This window comes from Microcaecilia unicolor, chromosome 11, assembly GCF_901765095.1.
Source record: "Microcaecilia unicolor chromosome 11, aMicUni1.1, whole genome shotgun sequence".
Taxonomy (NCBI): domain Eukaryota; kingdom Metazoa; phylum Chordata; class Amphibia; order Gymnophiona; family Siphonopidae; genus Microcaecilia; species Microcaecilia unicolor.
In genome coordinates, this window is record NC_044041.1 from 70,088,963 (window position 1) to 70,115,419 (window position 26,457).

The window sequence follows — 26,457 nt, forward strand, 5'->3', positions numbered from 1 at the left end:
TACATATGACCAAGCAGAAAGCAAAAACACTTCACTGGAGACCAAGGCACCTACTGAAAGGAAGGACAACACAGTGATCGAGGCACATTAATAAACATGAAAGGCCGGCAAGTGCTGGCCACTGAGCTGGTACTGGGAGGACTGGAGGTTAACAGCTCTGTACTATAGCTAAGAAAGGCCGATATATGCTGCTCTTGTACTCTTGATGTATAGTTGCAATACAAAATTGCTTACAAATAAAAATAGGCCTGAAGGGTTAATGCTGCACTGGTGATTGGAGGCACCTACTGAGTGCGAAGGGTAAATGCTGCACTGGTGATCGAGGTAGGCAGGTTGAGTCCTTTTGTGATTTCCCTCCAGAGTTTCTTGTTTATCACTTCCACCAGACCCCCCTTCTCAGTGACCAGTACATACAGCATATACAGGTCCAACACCTGCTTAGCCATGATAGGAATCCGATTCACTGGGGTCCCTGTGGAGAGAGAGGAAAAGAGAAGTAGTGAGCCAGTGAGCATCCCCCTCTCCCCCAGACATGTCCAGGGCCCTGCTGACATGTGTTCTCTTCAGCAAGAAGTCAATATCCCTACTGCGCAGTGTTTGGATCAGCTTTAACCCGAGTCCCTGAGGAAAGTAATTTGAAACCCGCGGTGTCGGGCGATTCCAGGGGAGAGCAGTCTGTTACTTTTGCCCTTTGATAGCCCTGAGCGTCAAGACAGCGAGGACACGGGCTTATAAGATAAGTTCAATTTTAATCATTGATTTTGTAACTTTAGTAAAATGGCAGTTGGCCATAGCTGGTGCAGGTTTCACAGAGATACAATCACAAGAGACACTAATAGCACTTAATATGGTGTTAAATGAAGAGTAGTGCGGGATATAAATGTAATAAATAAATAAATAGTAGCCCAATGAATGAAGTGCTATACCACTTGGCAACAGTTATGATTAACTGTCAAAGATAGTGGATATTTCTGAGGGTACTCTTCTCAAAAATATTTCTGAAAGAAGAAAAGTAAAAAAGAAATAAGATTTGGTAGCAATTGTCCTGGTTTTTGACAGTATTATGGGTAAGAACGTAAGCATTTTCATTCTGGGACAGACCAAAGGTCCATCAATTACAGTATCCTGTTTCCAACAGTGGCCAATCCAGGTCACAAGTATCTGGCAATATACCAAAACTGTAAAACAGATTTTATCTGCTTATCCTAGAAATAAGCAGTGGATTTTCCTAAGTCCATCTTAATAATGGCTTATAGCCTTTTCTTTTAGGAAACTATCCAAACCTTTTTTAAACCCTAAGCTAATGCTTTTACTACATTCTCTGGCAATGAATTCCAGAGTTTAATTACTTGTCGAGTGAAGAAATATTTTCTCCAGTTTGTTTTAAATGTTCTACTTAGTAGCTTCATTGCATGCCCCCTACTCCTAGTATCTTTGGAAAGAGTAAACAAGAAATACTCTTAAGGTTGGCTGTTTAGTCTTTAAAATTAATAGCTTAGTCCCATAAAACATGGTGCATATTACATTGTCCTAATACAAAATACAAATACAAAATATATATATATATATCTGTGAGCTAACACAATTATGGCTTCTTGCTTTTCATACTAGGTGGCCATGTTACAGAACCAACTTCTACAGTCCCTGCATGATTTGAAGGAATATCTAGTTTTGTCACTTTTTAAAAACATCTGTTTATGTAAATGGCAGATTATGCATTCAAAATTTTCCAATTCCTAGTGATAACTAGTCAAAATGTGTTGTAATCCGCTTTGTGGAATATAAATAACCATTTGACTGGATCAATACTGGTGCAGCATCTGCTATTTTTTAAATCTGGAAATCTTCTGCAATTAGGGAGGGGGGACTGTACAACACAGGTGCTAACATTTATACACATAAATGTTTAGAATAATGGCATTTCTATATACACACGCACATATACACGTAACTCAAATTTCCATTTAAGTGCTCCTTTGTAAATACACACTTAAATTACAAGGAGGCATACAGGACTCACACTTATGCATGTTAACTTATAGAACAGCAAGTTACATGTGTATCTGTGGCATTTAAGTGCTAACACAACAGCTCTATGGTGTTTGCGCCTAACATTTAACCAAATATTTAAGTGCTACAACTGGGCACCTGCTTTCTTTTATAGAATACTTACTGCTCTCCTAATGCAGAGCCTCAGCCTTCTTTATTCAGGGCCTGATGTACAAAGGCAGCCATGAAATACGGCTGCCTTGGTAAAATTTTGCAAGTGACCGATGCACAAAGGCTGGTCGCTGTTTGCGACTCAAAGCTGTCAAATGGTGGTTCAGTACACCTCCTCCCAAATCCTCCCCCCCCCCCCCCCAACAATTCCCTGGTGGTTCAGTGGACCCAGGCTGCCCTCTGCCTCCCCACACAATTCCCTGGTGGTCCAGTGAACCTGCGCCATCCCCCACAGCCTGTACCGCAGAGATTTACCCTGGTGGTCTAGTGACCCCGCCCTCACCTTTCATAAGTTGGTGGCAGGAGCACCACCTCGTCCTTCCTGCAATGACTCTTCCAAAATGGTGGCACCAAGCCCCTGCCTAGTGCATTCTGGGATGCACTGGGCAGGGCTACGCACCATATAAGGAGAAAAGCTTATATGGTGCTTAACCCTGTCCAATGTATCCCAGAATGCAACAGGCAGGGTGCCACCATTTTGGAAGAGGTGGCGCTCGAGGCAAGAGGTGTTGGTCCTGTCCTCCTGCCTCCAACATTTGAAAGGTACAGTTAGGGGAGGAGAGAGTGCGGGGGGGGGGGGGGGGAGATGATGGGGGTTATTAGACCACAAGGGTAAATCTGTTTGGGATGCAGGGAGCAGCCTGGGTCCAGTGGACCACCAAGGAGTTGTGTCAGGTGGGGGTGGGGGGCCTAGTCCACTGGACCACCAGGGAAGAGTGTGTGTGGGGTCTCTGGACCACCAAGGAATTATATCGAGGGGGGTGGGAGGGAAGAAGGTGCCAGGAGGGGAGAGGTAGGAAGCACAAGCAGGCAGCCTTTGTAGCTGCCTCCTTGTGCTTTCCTCCTCTCCAACAGCTCTAGAGCTAGGCGCTCTGGAGCCGTGCATTGCCCTGAATGCTCATTACAATACTAATGAGTCGACTGTAATACATTTGTATGGGGTCCTCAATGGCGACTAATAGCACATGTTAGAGTCATGGAAAACCCCTTTGTGCATTACTAGCTAAACATTTGCTTTAGACTGGCTACAACCAGTCTAAAGCAAAGGTTCCCAGCACGGTAAGCTTTGTGCATCTGGCCCTCCGTAGTTGTGAGGGGAAGGTGAAGGGGTACTTTCACATTCTCACCTGTAGACAAGGATAAACAGGCATTGGGGGGGAGGGGACGAGAAGGTAAAATTATGTATAATCATACCTGATAATTTTCTTTCCATTAATCATAGCTGATCAATCCATAGACTGGTGGGTTGTGTCCATCTACCAGCAGGTGGAGATAGAGAGCAAACTTTTGCCTCCCTATATGTGGTCATGTGCTGCCGGAAACTCCTCAGTATGTCGATATCAAAGCTCCATCCGCAGGACTCAGCACTTAGAGAATTACACCCACGAAGGGACACTCTGCCCAGCTCACCACCGCCGAAACGGGGGAGGGGAATTAACCCAGCTCATCCCCACACAAGTGGGGGAGGGGAATCCGTCCAGCTCATCCCCGCGGAGCGGGGGAGGGACACCACACCCGCCGATGCGGGGGGATCTGGCTTATCCTGCAACCGCAACCGCGGGAGGAGCTGACTGACCCTAACACCGCCGAAGCGGGAGGGGTACAAAACTGCCCTACAGCCGCACGAAGCGGGAGGGAGTGCCGGCAGAATTTTAAGTCTCAATCCAGCCCCGTATAACGGAGGGGAGAGGAATGCAGCAGCTCACTGTAACACAAACTCGTCTTAACTCTTGAAGAATCCAAGTGAAAAACTTGAACACGAAGTCTTTCTGAAGTAACTGAAGACTAAACTTGAACCTGAAATGCAACCAGAATAAAAACAGTACAGATATCTGGGAGGGGCTATGGATTGATCAGCTATGATTAATGGAAAGAAAATTATCAGGTATGATTATACATAATTTTACCTTCCATATCATCAAGCTGATCAATCCATAGACTGGTGGGATGTACCGAAGCAGTACTCACCCAGGGCGGGACATAGAAATCCCTGACCTCAACACTGAAGCTCCAAACCGGGCCTCCGCCCGTGCAGCCACAGTCAAACGGTAATGCTTGGAGAATGTATGAGCCGAAGCCCAAGTTGCCGCCTTGCATATCTCTTCCAAGGAGACGGATCCGGCCTCTGCCATCGAGGCCGCCTGAGCTCTCGTGGAGTGAGCCTTCAGCTGGATAGGCGGCACCTTCCCCGCGGCCACATAAGCCGCTGCAATGGCTTCCTTGACCCATCTTGCCACTGTAGGCTTAGCAGCCTGCAGACCCTTACGAGGACCTGCAAACAGGACAAACAGATGATCCGATTTCCGGAAATCATTGGTCACTTCCAAGTATCTGATGATGACTCGTCTCACATCCAGATATTTAAGAGCAGAGTACTCCTCTGGGTAGTCCTCCCTACGAAAGGAAGGGAGACAGAGCTGCTGATTCACATGGAAGCGAGAACCAATCTTGGGCAGGAAGGAAGGCACTGTGCAAATAGTCACTCCTGCCTCAGTGAACTGCAGAAAAGGCTCTCGACATGAGAGCGCCTGGAGCTCGGAAACTCTTCTGGCTGAAGTGATAGCCACCAAAAAGACTGCTTTCAACGTCAGGTCTTTCAGAGATACCCTCGACAAGGGTTCCAAAGGCGGCTTCTGCAATGCTCTTAGCACCAGGTTGAGATTCCACGCAGGCACCACTGAGTGCAGAGGAGGGCGCAGGTGATTAACTCCCTTGAGAAAGCGCACCACATCTGGCTGCGAAGCCAGGGAAACACCCTTCAGGCGGCCCCTGAAGCAAGCCAGAGCCGCTACCTGGACTTTAAGGGAACTGAGCGACAGGCCTTTCTCCAGACCTTCTTGCAGGAACGCCAACACTGAAGAAATTGGAGCAGTGAAGGGAGAAAGTGAGCCTGCTTCACACCATGCTGCAAAGATACGCCAAACCCTGGCGTAAGCAGTAGAAGCAGAGCGCTTCCTCGCTCTCAGCATAGTGGCGATGACCTTGTCTGAGAAGCCCTTCTTCCTCAGACGCTGCCGCTCAATAGCCAGGCCGTAAGACCAAAGGAAGAGGGATCCTCCATCACCACGGGACCCTGATGTAACAGGCCCTGCTCCACTGACAGCCGCAGAGGATCGTCGACTGAGAGCCTGAACAAGTCCGCATACCAGGGACGTCTGGGCCAATCCGGACCCACCAGGATTACCCTGCCGGGATGCTTTGCCACCCGGTCTAGCACCCTGCCCAACATGGGCCAGGGCGGGAACACATAGAGGAGCTCTTGTGTCGGCCACTGTTGGAGAAGAGCATCTACTCCCAGGGATCGAGGGTCCCGTCCTCTGCTGAAAAAGCGCGGCACTTGGCCATTGGCTGATGACGCCATCAGATCTAGGCTCGGCTGGCCCCAGCGCTTCGTGATGTCCAAGAACGCCTGAGCAGATAGTTGCCACTCTCCGGGCTCCAAGGTATGGCGACTGAGAAAGTCCGCCTTGACATTCATGACTCCGGCAATGTGGGCCGCTGAAAGCTGCTCCAGGTTCGCTTCCGCCCACTGGCAAAGACTCATAGCCTCCTTGGCTAGAGGGGCGCTCTTGGTACCTCCCTGGCGGTTGATATAGGCCACAGCCGTGGCATTGTCCGACAGGACCCGTACAGGCTTCAACACCAGTACCGGGATGAACTCCAATAACACCAACCGAATGGCTCTGAGTTCCAGGAGGTTGATAGACCACTTGCCTCTGCAGGAGAGTAGAGCCCCCGCGCTGTCCTTCCCAAGCAGTGGGCTCCCCAGTCCATCAAAGAGGCGTCTGTCGTGACGACAATCCACTCCGGGGTCACCAGAGGCAATCCTGCAGACAACTTGTCTGTCTGCGTCCACCAGCTCAGCGCCTTGCGCACTGCTGGGTCCACGGGAAGGCGCACAGCATAATCCTCCGACATCGGAGTCCAGCGCAGCAGCAGAGATAGCTGTAGTGGTCTCATATGAGCCCTGGCCCAGGGCACTACTTCCATCGTGGCCGTCATAGAGCCCAACAGCTGCACGTAGTCCCAAGCCCGAATAGGAGAGGCTACTAGGAACTAGTCCACCTGAGCCTGAAGCTTGACAATCCGATTGTCTGGCAGGAACACTCTGCCCACTTGGGTGTCGAATCGAACTTCCAGATACACCAGGGACTGAGTCGGGCGCAGCTGGCTCTTCTTCCAGTTGATGATCCATCCCAGGGAGCTCAAAAGAGCAATTACCCGGTCCATAGCTTTGCCGCACTCTGCATAAGAGGGGGCTCGGATCAACCAGTCGTCCAGATAAGGATGGACTTGTACTCCTTCCTTTAGCAGGAAGGCCGCTATGACCCCCATTACTTTGGAAAAGGTCCGCGGAGCAGTAGCCAACCCGAAAGGGAGGGCTCTGAACTGGAAGTGTCGTCTCAGGACTGTAAAACGCAGAAAGCGTTGGAGAGGAGGCCAGATGGGAATATGCAGGTACGCTTCCTTGATGTCCAAGGAAGCCAAGAACTCTCCTGCCTTCACTGCCGCTATAACAGAGCGGAGAGTCTCCATGCGAAAGTGCCTCACTTTCCAGGCCCGATTGACCCCTTTGAGGTCGAGGATAGGCCGGACCGAACCTCCTTTCTTTGGAACCACAAAGCAAATGGAGTAACGTCCCTTGCCAATCTGATTTTTTGGCACCGGAACGACCGCACCCCGGCGGATCAGGTTGTCCAAGGTCTGCTGCACTACCACAGCTTGACCGGAGACTTGCAGGGAGAGAGTACAAACCCGTCTCTTAAGGGTTGGCAGAACTCTAGCTTGTAGCCGTCTCTGATGACTTCCAGCACCCACGCGTCTGAAGTTATAGTGGTCCACTCGCCCAGAAACGAGGACAGCCGTCCTCCAATCTGCACTGGGGCGTGGACCAAGGCCCCGTCATTGGGTACGAGACCCTGGGGGAGGACCGGAGGGAGCACCTCCGGGACGGCGGTCTCTGCGAAAGGAATGCTGCTTGGGGGAGAAATTCCTCTTGAAGGAAGAGGGGGCAGAGGAACCCGACTTGCCCGGGCGGTACCGATGGGCTTCCTGCAACCGTCCTCTGGAGGTATCGGGACGAGTACTAACCCGAGCCCTGACCTCTGGTAATTTCTTGCCCTTAGACGTGCCGAGATCGGTCACGATTTTGTCCAGCTCGACCCCAAAGAGCAGCTTGCCTTTAAAAGGCAATCTAGCCAGGCGGGATTTAGAGGCGTGGTCAGCAGACCAATGTTTCAGCCAAAGCCACCGCCGCGCAGAGACTGTCTGAGCCATGCCTTTAGCTGAGGCTCTCCAGACATCATACAGCAAGTCTGCCAAATAGGCTAAGCCCGATTCCAGGGCCGGCCAATCAGCCCTCAAGGAATGATCCGAGGGGGAAGCCCGCTGCACCATAGTCCGGCACGCCCTGGCCACATAGGAGCCGCAAACTGAGGCCTGCAAACTTAAAGCAGCTGCCTCAAAGGACGACCTTAAGGCCGCCTCCAATCTTCTGTCTTGGGCGTCCTTTAGGGCCGTGCCACCTTCCACCGGCAACGCCGTTTTCTTAGTCACCGCAGTGATTAAAGAATCCACGGTAGGCCACAGATAGGCCTCACGTTCACTCACAGCCAAAGGATAGAGGCGGGACATAGCCCTAGCCACTTTAAGGCTCGTTTCCGGGACATCCCATTGAGCCGCAATTAAGGTGTGCATGGCATCATGCACGTGGAAGGTTCTAGGCGGGCGCTTCGTCCCCAGCATAATGGCAGAGCCAACAGGGGCTGAGGGAGAGACGTCCTCCGGAGAGGAAATCTTCAAAGTGTCCATGGCCTGTAACAACAGGTTGGGCAAATCCTCTGGGCTAAAAAGCCGCGCTGCAGAGGGGTCATCCGCTCCAGCCGAGTGGGGATCTATCTCCTCCAAGGAATCCGCAAAGGATCGTTGGGAGACCTCAGACACGCTGCCCTCATCTACATCGGAAGAGACAAAAGTCCTCCAAGGCCTGGAAATCAACCCGAGGGCGTTTACCTCTGGGAACCTCAACCTCTTTATCAGAAGAGGGAGCAGGGGCAGCGTTTTGCATGAGGAAAGCCTGATGCAGCAGCAAAACAAACTCGGGGGAGAAACCCCCCAGACTGTGCACTTCCGCAGCCTGGGCAACAGCCCTAGACGCACTCTCAACCGGCGCTCGCAATAGCGGGGGAGAGACATGCTGCGCATCCAAAATGGCGTCCGGCGCGAAACTCCGTGAAGGAGCCGCGCGGGAAGAACGGCGCTTAACTTTAGCCGCTTTTGTGCCGTCGCCCAAATTAAGGGCGTTCATGGCATTAATGTCTCCAACCTCAAGGGCGGCCCCGAAGAAGCCGTCCGAGCCGCGTGGCCGGCCAAGATGGCGGAGGCGAGGAGCGGGGGATGGGCGTTTATGGCGGGAAAAAACCGCCACGCCGGAGGAACGACCGGGACATTCATCGGTCACTAAACTATCACCCATCAAGGGCGAGTCAGGTTGCAAAACCCCCGCATCCCCTCTAGAAGCGCTCCAGCGATCCGGGGAGCGACCCTTTGCGCCCTCGCCCTCCGATGCCATTGCCACGAGGAGAAGAATCGGGGAACCCCCTGCCCGCTATAAAAAGGTAAAATTACCTGCTTGCCGCTCCGAGCTGTAACGAACTGGTGTCCCAGTGAGTAGCTGCAATGAACGTTTAAAGAAACGTCGAATTAAACGCCTTTAAAGACGTTTAAAAATTTTTTTTTTTTTTTTTTTTTTTTTTTTAAACGGAGCCAGCGGGAGGGGGGAGAAAAGGAGCCCTCAACCCCAGGCCTCAACAAAACCTAAGGATTAGGCTTGGAGGCCTAGCCAGAGCTGCTGCTGTGTGTGACCACCACCTGCTGAGATAGAGAACATACTGGGGAGTTTCCGGCAGCACATGACCACATATAGGGAGGCAAAAGTTTGCTCTCTATCTCCACCTGCTGGTAGATGGACACAACCCACCAGTCTATGGATTGATCAGCTTGATGATATGGAATTAGAGGTTGCTCAACACTGCTGCTTGGACTCATCCTCCTTTAACTTAAAATAGTAATGGACTTGGTAATTTCCCTGCTAAAATCTTTAGAGAAGCAGTCCTCTGGCAGAGACTTTTTCCTTTCTTAAAGGGACTAGTTGATTTTCCTGATTACTGAAGCCTTCTGATTACAAGCAGCCTCAATATCAGAATGTTCTATAGAAGAGGTTCAAGTGTATACCTGGCTAACAGACAAGGCCCCTGTGAGAGTTCCTCTGGACTGTTGAGATGTAGATTTCGATGCAAGCTGGTACCTTGGTAGAGCTTCTCCCAATGCACTGGAAATTGACATCTGAACAGCTGGTAACAACTCCCAGGGTCTTTCCATGCCTCAGCATCAATTCCATGCCTCTTAAGTCTCACCACTAGGGCTGTCCCATCTATTACGCACAAATGTTAGGCAGACACCTACGGCAGAAATGTCTGGAGGAGGCAGCAAAGAGCAGCTGCAGTCAAAGCACAACAATAGATCCTGAAAGCCACACAAACTCAAAGATCCATCAATACGTTCTTTATTCTGCATGAAATGTGGACCATTTTCAAACAGCAACAAAGATGACAATTCCCTACGAAGCCAAATCCACACGTACCAGGAGAGTAGGGAAGGGATGTAGGCCAACCAAAACACAGATGTAATCCAGAGGCGAGTTACAACAAATTTATTAAGCTGATACCAAAACACATACAGACTCCACACAGAACCATGTTTTGGCAACAAACTGCCTCTCTCAGGAATCAGTATATCTGAGGTTGGCTATCTGTATCATATGCAAACACTAAGGCTTTAAAAACAATATTGAGCTTTGGGGTGAGCCAAAACTCTGCTAGTGTACACACTGTAAAAAGTCGATAGCCAACTGACCATGGCAAATCAAGTCAATAAGGTAATAAAACATTCATTTTTGATATTAAGATCGATTTGCAAAAATTTTAGAATTGTTTCCTTTTCAACTTATAGTACAGTCCTTACTGCTTTCAAAAATTGATTACTGTAATACTGTATATGTGGGGTGTACTAACAATTTATTGAAAAAGCTGCAGACGATTCAGAATCTAGCGATAAGAATGATTTTTTCCTTAAAATTAGATGTATCTATCACTCCTTGTTATTATAAATTACATTGGCTTCTGGTTACAGTGAGATGTTATTTTAAGCTGTGCACGATGATCTATCAGACTTTACAAGGAAATATCCCTTTTTATTGGGTAGGATTGTTTTCTGTATTAAGACAACAGCTTCTGAGGGGGGAAATATCTCTTATTCTCCTCAGTTAAGTCAGTTAAATACTTTAAACAGCTTTCAGCATTAATTTCATATCAAGCTGTGACAATATGGCATTTCCTTCATCTGTGTGCTTGTTAACTACATTTTCAATTAGTTCATAAACAGCTTAAGACTATTCGGTTCAAAAAAAATGTGTGAACTTTAGGTTTTGATTTATAACATGTACATTTCCAGATGTTTGTTTCTGGTACTCTTTCTGTGATCTGCATCGAACTGTGAAGGATATTGTGGAATAGAAGACTGCAGAAGTCAGTACTCGATAGGATGCAGGAAAGGTGCCAACCTCCTCAGTCACTTGAGGTGTACTGGTGGCTGGATTCCAGATCCTTGGCGACTGCTGGATTCTCCCAAATGTCACCAAGGATGAGCACCCCTTTTTACAGAGATCTTAACCGAGGTGGCATGGCAGATGCCAATATCTCTCTGCTTCTGGCATCATATGACACCACAGACTGATGCCAATTCCTCTGCTTTTGCTTGAGACTTGGTACTTTGATGTCAGTGCTGAAGAGGGGAATCCTTTGCTTTTTTGGAAGTATTTCAATGATGATTAGTTCTCACGGCCTCTATCGATGCTCAAATCATGGGATAATCTATTTATCAAATGTATCCATTGTTTTTCCTGTCAGGCTCCAAAACAGTTTACAATAAGCCACTACTCAAATTGCCGACTCCTCACTGCCAGGTATCCATAGCATCTTGTACAGCTCCAGATTCCTTGGGAATCAATGCCAATGTGCTTGGGTCAGACTTGGAGGAAGCAAAGATCTTCTTTTTTTGTTCAAAAGCCATGAAAACCCTTAGGAATCCAAATCATGTTTTAGACAATGTCTTCATAGGGGAATACTGAATAGCACCGAATTTGTGCAGAATTCTGCACAGGCACTAGCATTTGTGGCTCTCCTCAATCTCTCTTGCCCTCTCCTGCATTGATCACCTGGCAAGAAGAGGTGGTGGGGGAGGGCTGCATGTCCTCTTCCTTCTCCTTCTCTGCCAGCTGGCACCCAACTGTTCATTTGAACTGTGCAGCAGAGGAGGAGGATGTGGCCGGATGAGCAGCTACACACCTCTTCTTCTCCTTGCCAAGTGATCAGGATAAGGAGGGGGGGAAGGGGAAGAGGCAATGGGGGAAACCAAGCTCAACACCTTGATGTACTAAAGTCCCGTTAAAGCACCAATCACCACTTCCAACTCAGTCAAAATTACCAAGTTGGAAACAGCAAGTGATGCTCAGAAGAATGCAAATCAGCTGCTCACAAAAACAATGAGCAGCTCACTAGAGGGGGGAGCCAATCAGTGTGTTGAGCACGCACAGAACAGCCAATCGCTAAGCGTGGCTGCTCTGCGCATGCTACAGACAGCTTTCGTACACGCATACAAGGTGCGTGATGAAAGCAGTTTGTAGCCTTTTTTTTTGTTTGTTCCACAACTTCTGACCAGAAACAGCTGATCTGCATGGCACTGGAGCAGAAGTTCTGAAATCATGGAGTAAGCAACCTCTGATTTCCTAATTGGTTGCTGTTTTCAGATTTCAAAACAAAGGTTGCAAAATCACCCGTAAAAATAAATGAAAACAAAAGGGGGATCTGAAGCCATCAGTGCCAGCCCGGGGATGTGAGGAGGGCTCAAGTGGTTATCCTGGATTAAAAAACTGGGCTTGGACTGTCCTGCACTTCTGAGCCACACAAGAAAGAGGCATCCTGCACCTGACCTGTCCAAATAGATCCCCCTTTTGTTGCTTTGCAACTTCACAGCTCCTGGATGGTCTGCAGCTCTCACATCTCTCCTCAGCCAACCAGGCAGGACAGATAGCTCCTGACCACCCATTAAAAAAAAATCATCTTTAAGGGCGGCAGTCCTTTCTGTGCATCGCTGCATTACTCGGAATGCACATTTGAATGGTAAGAAGCTCTTTTAAATAACTTAGCCTGAAATTATCACTAGCTGCTACCATGACAGGAAAAGAGCCAGCAGAACCCTTTTGTGCATGTCTTGCTGAACTCTGTGCTCGCTTAACCAGCTAAAACCAGTAGAAAACGCAGGTTGCTGACTTGTTAATTTTTGTGCATCTGGGCCCAAGCACGGTAAGTAGCACAGAGGGGTAAGGGTCACTAAGCAGGCTGGGGGGTGCCACCAGGGAAGGGGGGAGAGCAGGTTCCATGAAGATATGTGGGTGAGGGGGACGGAAAAAGAGCAAGATGAGTGTGCGCCATTGGGGAGAAATAATGAAAGCTGTGGAGAGGATAAAGAATGAGGTAGGGCAGGGGCTGACTGAGAGTGGTCTGGGCCCCCAGCCCAGCCGCTGTCCGACACACACCCCTACCACCGCACTGCTGATCCCCCTACCGCCGCAGCCAACGCCCCTGCTGCCCTGGTCCCACCGGAAGGGCCCTGGTGATCTAGTGGTCTGTGTGTGTGTGTGTGGGGGGGGGAGGGGGTGTTCTTTCCTGCCTGCTGTGCTGCCACTATTCCCCCATCTGCTGGCATGCCGCCATGTTTTCAAAATGGTGGCCAAGACTTCCCGCGGTAGTCTTGCAGGTCTTGACAGGTCTCATGAGACTTCCACAGGGAGTCTCAGCCGCCATTTTTAAAGTGCAGTGGTGCTGGGCAGGAGGAATAGCAGCAGCACAATGGGCAGGAAAGAACATGTTCTCCCCTGCAGAGGCCACTAATTAGCCAGAAGCGTGCCTTTAAAGGTAGGATCGGGGAGGGCTGCAGTGTGCGGCGGGCATCCAGGTAGCATCAGGGCCCCCTAGAGCCTCTGGGCCCTCGGGTACTGCCTGGTTGCCCGAATGGTCAGATCGCCATGAGGCAGGGTAAGGTGTATGTCTGGGAAGGAGAATGAGAAGTAGAGGTGTTGCATGCAGAGGAAGGCCTTGGAGCCAGACAGATTTAGGGATCTTGCTGAGAGTTAGAGGGAAAGAGAACTGCAGTTGGACTGAAAACAAACTGGGAGGATGGAGCCTGAGAAGGGGAAAGGTGGTGGTGGTCGGGGGATTTCAGACCTTAGGATGAAGGAATTCAGCCCCAAAAAACAGTACAAAGTATGCAGAATTAGAATTTTAAATGTTTTTGTGCAGAATTCCCCCAGGAGTACAGATGGCGCAGCTAGGGATATTGTGACTGCTGTGAACCTGTGGATATTCGTTACAAAAAGTGACCTACTGAAGCACCTACACTTCCACAAGATGCCGAGTGTCTTTGGTTTCTGGGACACTGGGTGAAAAACTGCTACACTGGGATCAAACAACTTGATGTTTAAAAATGCACTGACCGATATTGCTTGATACACCAAAGCAAATCACATGTAAAAATACAAAAACAGTAAAACAGAAGCAAAAAACCATTTATCTAGATCACTGGTTCCCAACCCTGTCCTAGGAGACCTCCAGCCAGTATGAATACGCATGAGAGATTCATATACAATGGAGATAGTACATGCAAATCTGACTTGTTTGGGAACCACTGATCTAGAGTTTTTCTAAGAGAGAAAAAGGATGAAACGGTGGTTGATGTGTAAAAATCATTTGCAATGAGAAAATATACTGAAATGTAAAGCAGAAAAAGTAGATTGCTGCGTTCCAGGCAATAAGAACCGAGTTGGCCCCAAACAATGATGTCAGCAAGGGAGATGCAACACAGGAGCAGTTCATCATGCCAGAAAGTTCTACAAGCTCAGAGAAAGTCGCTGACCCTTCTTCTGGCCTGGGAGCCATTATATGATGTCACCTATAGGCGAAGACTATAATGCATTTACCTTTAACCCAACACAGGGTGGGCAGTTTCCAACAGTTTCTTAGCACTATCTCCAGCATTGGACTCGACTTTTGGTCAGCCTCTACTCTTGCTTGCTTGAATGATTTGATGTAGATGGGTTTTTTTTTCCTGTTTTGGTGTTCCTGTTCCTCAATTTCCAAATAGCTCATTTCTGTGAGAATGGATATGAACATGGCCCTAATGTAGCCACACCCAGCCCCATCGAGTTTTCAGGATATCCACAATGAATATGCATGAGAGAGAGATTTGCATGCAATTGAGGCAATGCATGCAAATCTCTCTCATACCCAATGGAACTAGGTGCACCCTGAGGACTGGGTTGAGATGGCTGCCCTAATGAGATATGAAGGCTCTCTAAACTAGGGCCACTCTCTAAATCAGTGATTTTCAACTAGAGATCTGCAAGGGAACGGCGTTCACGGGAAGTGTATGCTGCACTTGCGCCAGCCTCTCACTAACCGAATACCAAGTTCTTTGAGTGCTGTCTTCTCCTCCTCCTTGCTTTAACAGCACAGATGTGGAAAGTCTCCATTAAGGAGGTGGTAGAGACACAAATGATTATGAAATTCAAAAAGGCATGGGATGAACACAGAGAATCTCTAATTAGAAAATAGAAGTTATAAAAAACCTAAACTTAAACAGCTGCGTGTGTGTGGATGTGTCGAGTGACGCTTAGATGACGACTGTGGCTGTCATGAACTACGGCCGATACCAGGCAGACTTGTATGGTCTGTGTTGTGTCTCATATATGGCAATCTGGTTTAGGATGAGTTGGAATGGGTTTAGACAGCAACTTTAGCGGCTGGAATAAGAAGACAGTGCTGGACAGACTTTTACAGTCTGCGTCCCACAAATGAGAAGATGAATAGGCTGAAGTGGGCTTCGAGGACTATGGTCTATGTCCCAGAAACGCCACAGAAAGATCATAATCAAGTATATAATATCACATTCATTGTTGGTTTAATCATGAATTGATAATGAGTGTGACTATTGAGCAGACTGGTGGACTGTCCTGTTTTTCTTCTGCTGTCATTTATTATGTTACTATTAATCCTCTCTGCTCCCAGGCTGATGCGCAGACTTCAGCTCTGACATAGGCACGAACATCAGATGTCACCTGACCTACTGGCACATGCATATGGCGACCTCTCAGCACACAGTGCCAGTGAATCAGAGACAAGTCTTACAAATGCGCACCAGAGTGTTTCAAGTTCCAACTTCCGTTCCTTGCCTGCAGTGATGCAGTTCGAACCCAGAGAGAGACTGAAAGAGCCAGACAGAATTTAATTTTTTTATGTACCATTAAATTCTTCTGGGACTGGGTGGGGACAGGTTAAATTCTTGCGGAGACGGGTAAGATTCCTGTCCCCATGCAACTCTCTATTTTCAAACCTTTTCATCTTGTGGCAGACTTAAGCCACTAAAATTGTCAAGGCACACCACTGGAATCTAACCTATACCCACCCGCCCCGCTAAAATCCATTCCATCCCCACCCACACCTGTATCCTTCAGAAGTAGTTATTTCACTTAATTAAGCTACTGAAATACATTACAGCACCAATATACCTGCTACTAGGAAACTGGATAAAGATGGACTGTTACAGATTCCTACACAGATACCATATGCCAGCAGAATCCTTTACCTCAGTAGCAGATGCAGAACACGACTCTCACATAATACAAAATAGAGAACTGTAAAAAACATACAGACAAAAACTGAAAGCAGATATACTGGTCTCTGCAAGTCGTACAACACCAAAAAAAACAAAGAAATGCATGTCCTCCTGTATAGTGCAAAATAAAGCAGACAGATAAATTCTCAACACTGGCACAAAACTCAAAATAAAATCATTTTTCCTATTTTTTGGTCTTGTGATATTATTATTCCAATCATCTTGTTCCCAATCTTTGGTTCTGCTTTCCCCTGCCTGACGTCTTAACTTTAGTTCCAGGGCCTACTTTCCATTTGCTATTTCTTTTCTCACCTCCTGCCCTATGCCTGTTTGGCACTGATCTTTCATGTTCAGCTTTTATCAATTTCTCTGCCTCCTTCTCAAATCTGTCTTGTTTTCCCTTTCCCTTCCCTTCATGTGCAGTTGAAGCCTGTCTCCCCCTCTTCCCTTCCCTTCTGTGCAGCCTGTCACCCCCACCCCCCTCTTCCCTTTCCTTATGTGCAACATTTCACTCATTTTCCTCTGCGGTACTGTCTCTCTTCTTTCTTCCTTCTTTCCCTGCAGGTGCTGGAACCTCTGTCCTCCCCTTCCCCAAGTCCAGCACCTCTCTCTCTCTACACTCACTTCATTGTATCTCTCTGTTCTCTGACCTCCCTGTCCAGCACCTCTACCTCTCCTTGACCCCGATGCAGCACTGCTCTCCCTCATTGCCCCTTATGCAAAGCTCCTTTCTCTCTCTCTCCTTGACTCCTTGTGTGTCTTCAAAATTATTTCCCAGGCTTGCTTTGCCATTTCTTCTCTTTTCCTTCTCTACATCTGTCTGCCACTGACCTACTTTTCCCTTCTCTGCCTTTATATGTACCTATTTGAGTTTACACTAATTCTCCCTCTCACCCTCTTTTTAGTCTCCTTTTTATCTCTCATACCCTCTCCAGCATTCCAGTCTTGCTTCCTAGTCCTCCATTTCATATTGACATAGTAGATGATGCAGATAAAGACCTGAACAGTCCATCCAGTCCGCTTAATATCCTTTGCACATTCCCTCAGCCCTCTCCTACCCTGCACCTCATTCCCTCACCAGTCCCAACTCCATCCCAGTCTCTGTTTTTCTCTTGCCTTCACACTATGCTTTTAATCTCTACCCCACTCACATTGCCTCTCTTTCACCACCTTTTTAACCCATTTCCACTCTCACTCAACCCCTTCAGAGACCCATCCCCTTCCTCCAATATTCCTCCTCAGGACCCCCATCCCTTTTCAATGCCTCTCATCCTCTCTCCAGTCTACCAGGTCATTCACATTATGTCCCCGCCTTCCTCCACAGTTAGATCATAAGAGTAGCCATACTGGGTCAGACCGATGGTCCATCTAGCCCAGTTTTCCAAACAGTGGCCAAGCTAGGCCACAAGTACCTGGCAGAAACCCAAATCGTGGCAACACTCTATACTACAAATCCAAGGGCAAGCAGTTGCTTCCTATGTCTGTCAATAGCAGACTATGGACTTTTCCTCTTAACCACCCCACAATTTCACACCCTCGCTCTTACCTACTAATTTCCAGATCCTCACTATCCTCTCAAAAGTCTCTCTCTCACCCATCCATAGTCACCCCCCCAACTCAATCCCCAATTCCCAGTCACCTGCTCTGTACCCCTAGCCTTAAGCCCCATCTTCTGCTCTTTCTAGGGTCTCCAGTCCATTTGACATTTCTTCTCTCTCCATGTCCACCATCATTCGCTCTGCATCTCGTCCTGTCTAGCACCTGCCTACTGTGTCCCTACCCCTTCTAGTGTCCAGTTCTTCCCCCTCATTCAAGGGCAGGCATCCAACTATTTTATTCTTTCCATCTTTGGGTCCAGCGTCTTTCCCACTCTTCCCTGTGCTCACCTGCTTCCCCCCACCCCCAGCAACCTTCTCTCTCTCCTTCCCTCCATTACTCCAGCCTTTCTCCCACTCTTACTACCTTATCCAATCTCTTCTCTCCAAGTCACCTCCCCCTCTTCAGCATCTCTCCCTCCCAAGCTGCCTGCCAGCCCCATGGTCAACCATCTTTGTTTCCCTGCCCACCCTGCTTAGCTGATGGGCAGCATCTTTTTCTCTTCTCTCCCCCTCCCCCATGAACTGGCATCTTCCACCCACACACCCCCCTCTAAGGTCCAGCTACTGTTTTCATCCCTTTCCTCCTCTTCCCGATGCTCTTCCAACCTTCTCATTCAGTGCCAGCAGCATCAGTGATCAAGACAAGCAGGTCCCTGAAGCTTTTTTTCTGCAGCTCCTGCCTGAGTGGGGACAGAAGTTGCATCAGAGGAGGTGGGAGCTGCAGAAAGAAAGCTTCCAGGATCAGCCTGCCTTGGTTGCTGACACTGACTTTCAACACTGGAGGAGGAAAGGAATAAAAACAGTTGGCGGACCTCAGGAGGGGGGTGTAATGGTGAAAGATGCTGGATTGGGCAGGGGCACTGGTGGAAGATGCAATTTCTTATCTCTGTAGAGCAGGTTGAAAAATGCTACTCTACATGTTGCAGGGACAGAACACGCACCCAACAATACTGAGCAAGAGAAGATCTCATGTTTACTGTCAGTGTGTAATCCATCTCAGGAAAACAAACCACATACTTCAGTCTGGCATGTGCACACACCCACTTGCCCTTCTCAGCACAAAGTCACAGCTTTTTTTGCTGGCTAGGGTGTTACACTGAGTCTCAATCTTTCTTCACAGCACAGGAAAATAAATAGGTAGTTGGAGATCGTCCGCTCATGTGTTTCTAAGCTGACAAGAAAGTCCAGTGAAACATGCTACTAGAATGTTTGTTTTAAATGTAGCTCATGGCGAGTTACATTCAGGTACTGAAGGTAATTTCCCTGTCCCCAGGGAGGTTCACCATCTAAGTTTCTACCCAAGGCAACAGTGATTGCTCAAGATCAGAAAGGAAAATCTGAGGGATTTGAACCCTGGCTAATCCCTGGTTCTTAGCCCACTATTCTAACCATTAGGCTACTCCGCATGCTATTCAGTTCAAGCAATATATTTTCATTGCAGCCAAAACAATTTAGAGACTGGATACTCCCCTCCATGACAAAGCAGGAAGGGGCAAGAAGAACAGTGCCCACTAGATAGGTACAGAAAAGCAACAGGAAACACACTCACCTCTTTTTTGCATGAAACTGAAAAGGTCATCTAAGAACTCCTTCCTCTTAGGGTCAGCATCTAGCTCATATAACTGCAAAAGGAAGAAAAAAAAAAAGGAAAAAGGACAAGCATCAGGGGACAAGCAATGCAGAGTTCAACTGCTATGATCTACATGCTCCCACCCAACAGCTGCTATGTACCATCCCAAAGTAACAGACGACAGCAGATAAAGAGAATGACCCATTTACCCAATTCTTTTCTTTTTTAATATATACTTTTTATTATTTGGTAAATTAAAACAAATGGAACAGGCCAATTATACAAATGATACAAAGACAGACACATGTTATATATACTCCCTCCCCTGCCTCTTCTACTATCACCTTATATGTAATCTCAGCTCTTCTTCCTCCAGACCCCTTACTGCAAGCTAACATAGCTATTGAGGTTCAAATCTTAGCTGATGGAATCGTAATACAGGTCTTCATTTAGAATACACGCCCCATGTTTTATGAAAGTTAATTACTGTACCATCGTGGCTCAGCTTGAGCTGTGATGGCTGTTTGGAGTAGAACAGAGTGCACTGTGTGTTGGCTTTGCTGGCAAAAGTCATCTACTGATAGCATGCCTCCACCTGTGGAACAGTTCTTGCATGATATCTGGGTGGAGGGACATTTGTAGGGGTCCAGCTTCTGGTTCAGGACGTCTGTCAGCATATTGTGGAGTTCTGGCAGGTAAGTGGCTTGTAAGAGACAGTTGTTTGAGAGGGCGAATACCCTGATCCTGCAGACCTTTCTGCAAAGGAGAGAGAGCCAGTGCTTCCTTGTTTGTTGATGTAAAACATGGCAACCTGGTTGTCTATTTGGATCAGGATGGCTTTGTTGGCTATCCAGGGAGCGAAGCAAAGGCTTGGATTACGTTTCCGATGGCTCTGAGCTCCAGGAGGTTGATGTGGTCCACAGGTGGAGGTGGGCTCCCCACCTGAGCTTGGAGTCAACCGTGGTGACTGTGAGCTGGTTCCGAGGTAGGTGGTGAAACCAGCACAACATCTACAGAGGCAAACTCCTCCAACAGAGTACCTCACACGCATACTGGTTGATGGCAACTTTGAGAGGCGGTGGTTGTTTGTGCTGGTTCCAGCATTTTGGGAGGTACCACTGGAGTGGCTGCATGTGTAGCTTGGCTAGGGGTATGACATGGACTGATGCTGCCAAGTGTCCCAGGAGGTGCAGAAAGGTCCATGTTGGTATCCTTTTCACCGATGCAATGTGCTGTGCAAGAAGCAATACTGCCTGACCTCTCGGGAGAGGTAGGAAGGCCATGCTGCAATTTGTGCAGATCTTTGCCTCGATGAGCTCCAGAGATTGGGTTGGTTGCAGATGGGATTTTTTTTCTTGTTAACTAGAAAGCCGAGCGTCTGGAGAAGCGTTACTGTGGTGTTGACTGCAGTCACAATCTCCAGAGGTGAGGGTCCCAGAAGCAGCTAGTCATCAAGGTAGGGGCAACATGTGTATCCCGTTCTTGTGAAGGCGAGCTGTTGTGACTGCCACACACTTGAAGACCCTCGGTGAGGAGGGGAGTCTGAAAGGGAGGACTCTGTATTGAGAATGTTGGCCCAGAACTGAAGCGCAGAAATCTCTTGTGGGATTTGTGGATTGGAATGTGCAAGTACGCATTCTGGAGATCCATGGAGCCAGCCAATCATCTTTTTGGATCAGTAGGAGGATGGTTCCTAATGGGCACATGTGGAACTTCTCTTAGGATGTGTTTGTTGAGGTGCTGGAGGTCCAGGATGGATCTGAATCCACCTGTCTTCTTGGGGATGAGGAAGTAGCGGGAGTAGAATCCTTGGTTGTGTTCTGTTGGATGAACTGGTTCTATGGCTCCCGCCTGGAAGAGATTCTGGATTTCTATGCAAATGAGATGGATCTGGGACTCCAGGGTTTTGTACTTGGAAGAAAGTTGGGGTGGCAGGAGGGAGTGGAACTGATCCGATAACCGCGTTGTATAATGCTGAGGACCATTTTTACAATGTGATCTTTTTCCAGGATTCAGCAAAGAGGGAGAAGCAGTCCCCCACAGGTGAGGATACCGCTCATCTGAAGTAAAAAATTGGGGCTCAGGATTGTTTTATGATTTTTGTTTCCTCGGGTGTTGCCTGTGTTGGTAGGAGGTACCGTATGCTTGCGGGTTTGACAGTGGGACTGCCACTTTGAGGGGCGTCATAATGTCTTGTTGTGTGATGCTGTCTGCGGTATTGGCCAGTGTGATGTCTTCTTAACGAGGTAGACCATACCAGTCCATCCGTGGAGAGTGTGCTTGACCTGACCAGATTTTCTCCCCAAGCAAGGGGCATCAACGAGGCGTTTGTGTGTGTCGTCACAGAGCCCCAAGGCCTTCAGCCATGCCATGTGTCTCACAGCTTTGGCTAGCCCCAGTTGTGCGGGTAGAGGTTTCAAATGCTCTGATCGCCACACTCTTCCATGTCCCGGAGGATGGAGGAGATGAGAGTTTTGCTGTCCAGTGGGAGAGAGGACAGGGTTTCCTCAGTTTTCTCCAAGAGAGCATAGTTGTAGAGGATGAGCTGGAAGAGCTGAGTGTTGATTTTGGCGTTCAGCATGATCCTGTGGTACACCTTTTTTCAAATGGTGTCCAGGGTTTTTAGTTCTTTCCCCAGAGAGTCACTGGCATGGGTCTGAGCCTTTTTGAGACAGTTGAGCCAGTGAAAGGTCTCTGCCAGACTTTTTTTGCAGCAATCCAAGAGTAGCTTAGGGATTAGCATTGCCATCAATGGTTTAGGCGTGTCCAGGTATTTTAGGATGCCCAGTGCCTTGCTGTGCTGGTCCAGGGCCTCCGTTGGGGAGACTGAGATTGGTGGACACCTTTTGAACGAACTTTGAGTAGGTTAAGTCCTCTGGTGGTGGTGGGGGGCTTGTTGAGGTGCAGGGGGAGTCGGGTCCGTGAAGATGTCTGATAAATCCTGGGGTTTTGTGGAGGTTTTCCCACATCAGAGGCTGAATGGAAAGCTTTGCTATCTTGGTCTGAGGGGTAGTCCTCCAAGGTGGATGGTTGCAGGGAGGGTGCCCCTTGTAGGGGGCCTTGAGGTTGTAGATAAAGTCCCCATGGTTCATGTTTACAGGTGGGTTTGTGGCACTGATGCTGGTACAGGGAGCTGCATAAGAAGCTGGTTGAAGATATCAAGAAGCAGTTGGTGCAGCAAGATGCTTGTGGTCAGAGGGGAGGTGGCACTGGTGTGGCTCCTTAGGTCCGATAGCTTGATCCAGTGGCTTCCAGTGGACCTGGTAGGGTTTGGTCCCCAGGAGGTTCTGCGCTTGCAGTGGTGGTGTGACTTTCGCCATCTAAGGTGAGCGGGGGGAGGAGGAGGAGGAGGTTGTCCTATGGCATTTCCTGTGGTCAGTGTACTTGGGAGGGGCTGCAGGAAACAGAAGGGAGTTTGTCTCCTTTTTCTTTTGCTGGCTCCTGAGCTGCTTGTGTTATTTTCAACAGTGTAGTGAGCCCCAGTGGTTTGGGTGTGTTGGCCCTTTAAGGGGCAGAGTCAACAGTGATCTTGGCATTTTGGATGCACTGGCCCTTTAAGGGGACAGAATCAGCAGAAGCCCTGGTTCTGAAGGGTGTGGCAGAGCAGCGGTTGGTGTCCAGCTGCGTACACACAGCAGATTGGGGTGATGCAGGCACAGTTCTGCTGTCCTGGCTGCCGAATCTGCTGCAGGCAGAGTTGTTTTAGGCTGTGCGGGTTAGATACTGGAGTCGAGGCCGGTGTTAGTGTCAGGTCGTGCGGGCTTGGAGGTGGAGTTGGAGCCTGTGTAGGAGTTCGTGGCTGTGATGGAACAGCGGCATGAAGGTCAGATGCTGGAGCCGGCATTGGTACAAGAGCTGTGGTCTGCTTTTGCTGCGGGCACTGCAGGTTCTCCTCCAGGTGAGCCTAGCTTGGCCAGGGCAAGGGGGTGGTCTTGGAGAGTGGGACTTGACCTTCGTTGGGAGTCTGAGCAGGTGGCACGGTGGCAACAGCAGACATGGAAGGTTGCTCTTGCCCTTGGGAAAAAGGCAGAGCTTTTTTTGCTTTTTTTTCCCCTCGAAGTCTTCTGCAGGAGCTGCTTTGTTTGCTCAACCAGGAAATCTTTGCGCATGTGCAGCCTGTGTTTTCGGGCCCTCAACATCTGTAGGCAGAGGGGGCAGGTAGCCATGAGGTGAGAAGTGCCCAGGAACCCTGTGTGCGTCTATGATGCTCATCTTCTTGGCGCAGCTCGGGCATTTCTTGAAACCCAGCTTTGCTGTTCTGGAGGTCTTCTGTGCACAGTCAGTTATGCTGGCTTTCTTTAGTGGAGTGAGGAGAGTGGAAAATTCCATCCATTGTGCAGGGCAGATGAGGTAAACTAAGAGGTGGGGGGAAGGAGCACACAGGAACATATATAGAGGGCAGGCTATGCGTGCACAGAGGGAGCCTTCTAAAGGGTTTCCTCTGAGCTCTGAGAGAATAATCTATTCTGGGGCTTGCCAGATGACATCACCAATGTGTGGCTGACTCATCCTGCTTGTCCATAGAGAAACTTTGTAACAGTCTGAACAGCTAACAAAATTAGTTTGAACCTCTGGGGTCGCCTATGACCCTGTGGCCTTGCTGGATGGTGCCTGGCTACCACCTATTGATTTCTGGGAGCTATGGCTGGCTGGTCTTCACCTGGCTATCCTGTGGCCTGTAATACTTCCTTTATCCACACTTCTTTTCTCCTCTCTCTCTCTCTCTCAACCCTTTGCCTCTGCTTCTGGGGTGGTGAAGTATGGGTTGTCTCCAATACTGTAATCTCCCAACCTTGTTCACACTGCTGTCCCTTATATCTGTCCCAAGCATGCTTGAACTCTGCCCCACTACTGACTTCCACACCTCCACTCACTCACAGGAGGACCAAATTAACGTTCCTCACTCCAAAAATGCTTCTATTCAACAGCCTCTATGTGAGTTCCCAAAGGAAATACACAACTGTCAGGGGCAAACAATTCCTGCACCTCATGTCTACTGCCCAGCGACAGGGAACTCACAGCCCCCAATTACACCGCAGTTCTTCACTGTCCCACATGAGTGAAACAGCTGGGATTTCAGCACAGTCATTCCCATGAGTTGTACACCTCTCTGCTTGAGACACTACAGCTATGCTGAGATCACTTCTTCTGTGGATAAGATGAAAACCATCATGGACTCTGGTGGTTCTGGTTCTGATTACACTAAGGAACATGGCCTCAGATTCGTTGTGGCTAACTAGACACCCATGTGAGAAATCCAGAATTTTAAGCCCGTTCTAATGACTATGTGCTTTTATAAAACAGGCTCCCAAACTGTGCCCCGACAATGAATAAATGCCCAAACACTATATGTGCTGCAAAGATGTAGTAATGTGTGTACCTACTCTACAAGTGTATCCGTGTTATTTCACCGAATCTTACGCTGCCCAAGCTACAGTCGCAGAATGCTGGTGCGTGAAAAAGGTGAACTCTTTAAATGCACACATGACCTCTCACTTCTATACAAGCCCTTTTCTGCATTTAAAAGACACTTACATGTGGTAAAAGATGTATGAAATTAACTGCAGTATGATTATAAACAGACCAATCAGAGTAGAGCAGGAGGTTGGGGCTGCAACAGGTAAATATTGTCAGGTGCTTGGCTTGGTAATTAAGACAACTATGTACATGTGTATTTGATAGGTATTCCATTACTAGGGTCTCCAGCCACAATTGTAAAAGATGGAACCGCTTCCCTGCAGCCTCCAGCATCTCTCTAGAATGGTGGTTCTCAACCTTTCTTCTGCTGTGACAAACCTGACAGACAACATTCATGAATGTGCGACACTGAACACTAAAATTCACTGCTGAACAAAGCATGTCTAAATATTTAATTAACCAAGTTTAGTATGAATTTGCCTGTCCCATATCAAAATTTGTAAGTAACACAGCAGCCCCAGATTTCTCACTTGCCATACAAGAAATATATATTCAGATTCTAGTGTCATCTCAGTAACAGCTGAGATGCCAGATACTGTGAAGCAACACAAAAACTTGCAATTATGCTACTCAAACTATATAGCAAACGATCTATGGACTGCAGACCTGCAACATTTTCAATTGAGGCTATAAGCAGCAATTATTGGGGGTAGCGGAAAAGCAGAACTAGGGACTCGCTACAGGATTTTAACAACCTGACTCAAGATTGTTGGTCTTCCCAGCTTGAAGATACTGATGGTTGTGAAGTAAACACAGGCGTGCTGACAACACTTCCCGCCTCTTGGGGACACAACACACTGGTTGAGAACCACTGCTCTAGAAACACACTTGAAACCAACCTCTTCTCAGAAGAACACGATGATCTCCTAAAAATGCTCAAAGTAGTCAAACATTCACTCCTCAAGTGTACCTCTACAGCTGGTCTCCTAAATATGACTATGTAGGTACAAACCATTATAATAATACAGCGCTAAACCTCGTGGAGGGAGTCAAAAGGCTGAGGTCCTGTGCAAGTGAAAGCAGAGAAATAAGGACCAAAACAGACAGTCCATGATGGCCACGTACCACAGACAGGACAGCTCCAAATTAATTAATGAGAACCATCCATTAAACATGCTACATGTACGTCACTTCACTGAACAAGCTTTACTATAAAAGGAGCTCATCCTTGTTGGAATGTAATTGTATTTTACATGCATTGCCTGTCACCTATTATTTCTCTGTGATTACTCTGTGACCTCTGATGTGAATTACTTAGAGAGGTCACACAGCTATGCAACTTCCTGTGGGGGTTAGATGCAGCACATGCAGCACATGGAGCACATGGAGCTCATGATCTCTCCTAACCTGAGAGAATCTATGGTGGTGTGAGCATCCATTACCATCTAAGCACATGGAAGGAGCTGATAATACAAATGTATAGTAATATGTATATATAAGCCTGTCTGATTATAATCTAACTACAAACTGTGAGTAAACAGATGTTTTGTTACTTCAACTTTAAAGTGACTCAGCAGTGAATTATTCAGGGGTGAATGAGAGAGAGATGAAGAAAGAAATTAACATTTCTAAAGCTGAAGCTGTGTGTACTAAAATCTGCTAATTATTTACTACAAATAATCCAACAAAAGGGTTATGGGCCCAGGGCTCAGGAATTGAAAAAGAAGAGAAATATTACCAGGCAGAAAAAAGGCCACATTTTTCTCTTAAGTTTTAAAGGAAAGATTCAGTCTGTCTCTCTCTCCCCCCACACAGCAGACAGAAGGCTAAGAAAATGGCTGAGGGAGGAAATTCACCATTGTT

General features: G+C 48.0%; 1 protein-coding gene across 2 annotated transcripts in view; it reads right to left on the minus strand.

Annotated features, from left to right (window-relative positions):
* The window catches only part of ARID3A (AT-rich interaction domain 3A), a 138,733-nt gene that overhangs the window by 17,651 nt on the left and 94,625 nt on the right, over positions 1–26,457 (minus strand). For both annotated transcript variants that reach the window (XM_030219437.1, XM_030219438.1), the window contains exons 4-5: positions 19,156–19,228; positions 289–472 (exon numbers count right to left, since the gene is read on the minus strand). In XM_030219437.1, the coding sequence (XP_030075297.1) occupies positions 289–472; positions 19,156–19,228 (257 nt within the window). The remainder of the gene's footprint in view (positions 1–288; positions 473–19,155; positions 19,229–26,457) is intronic.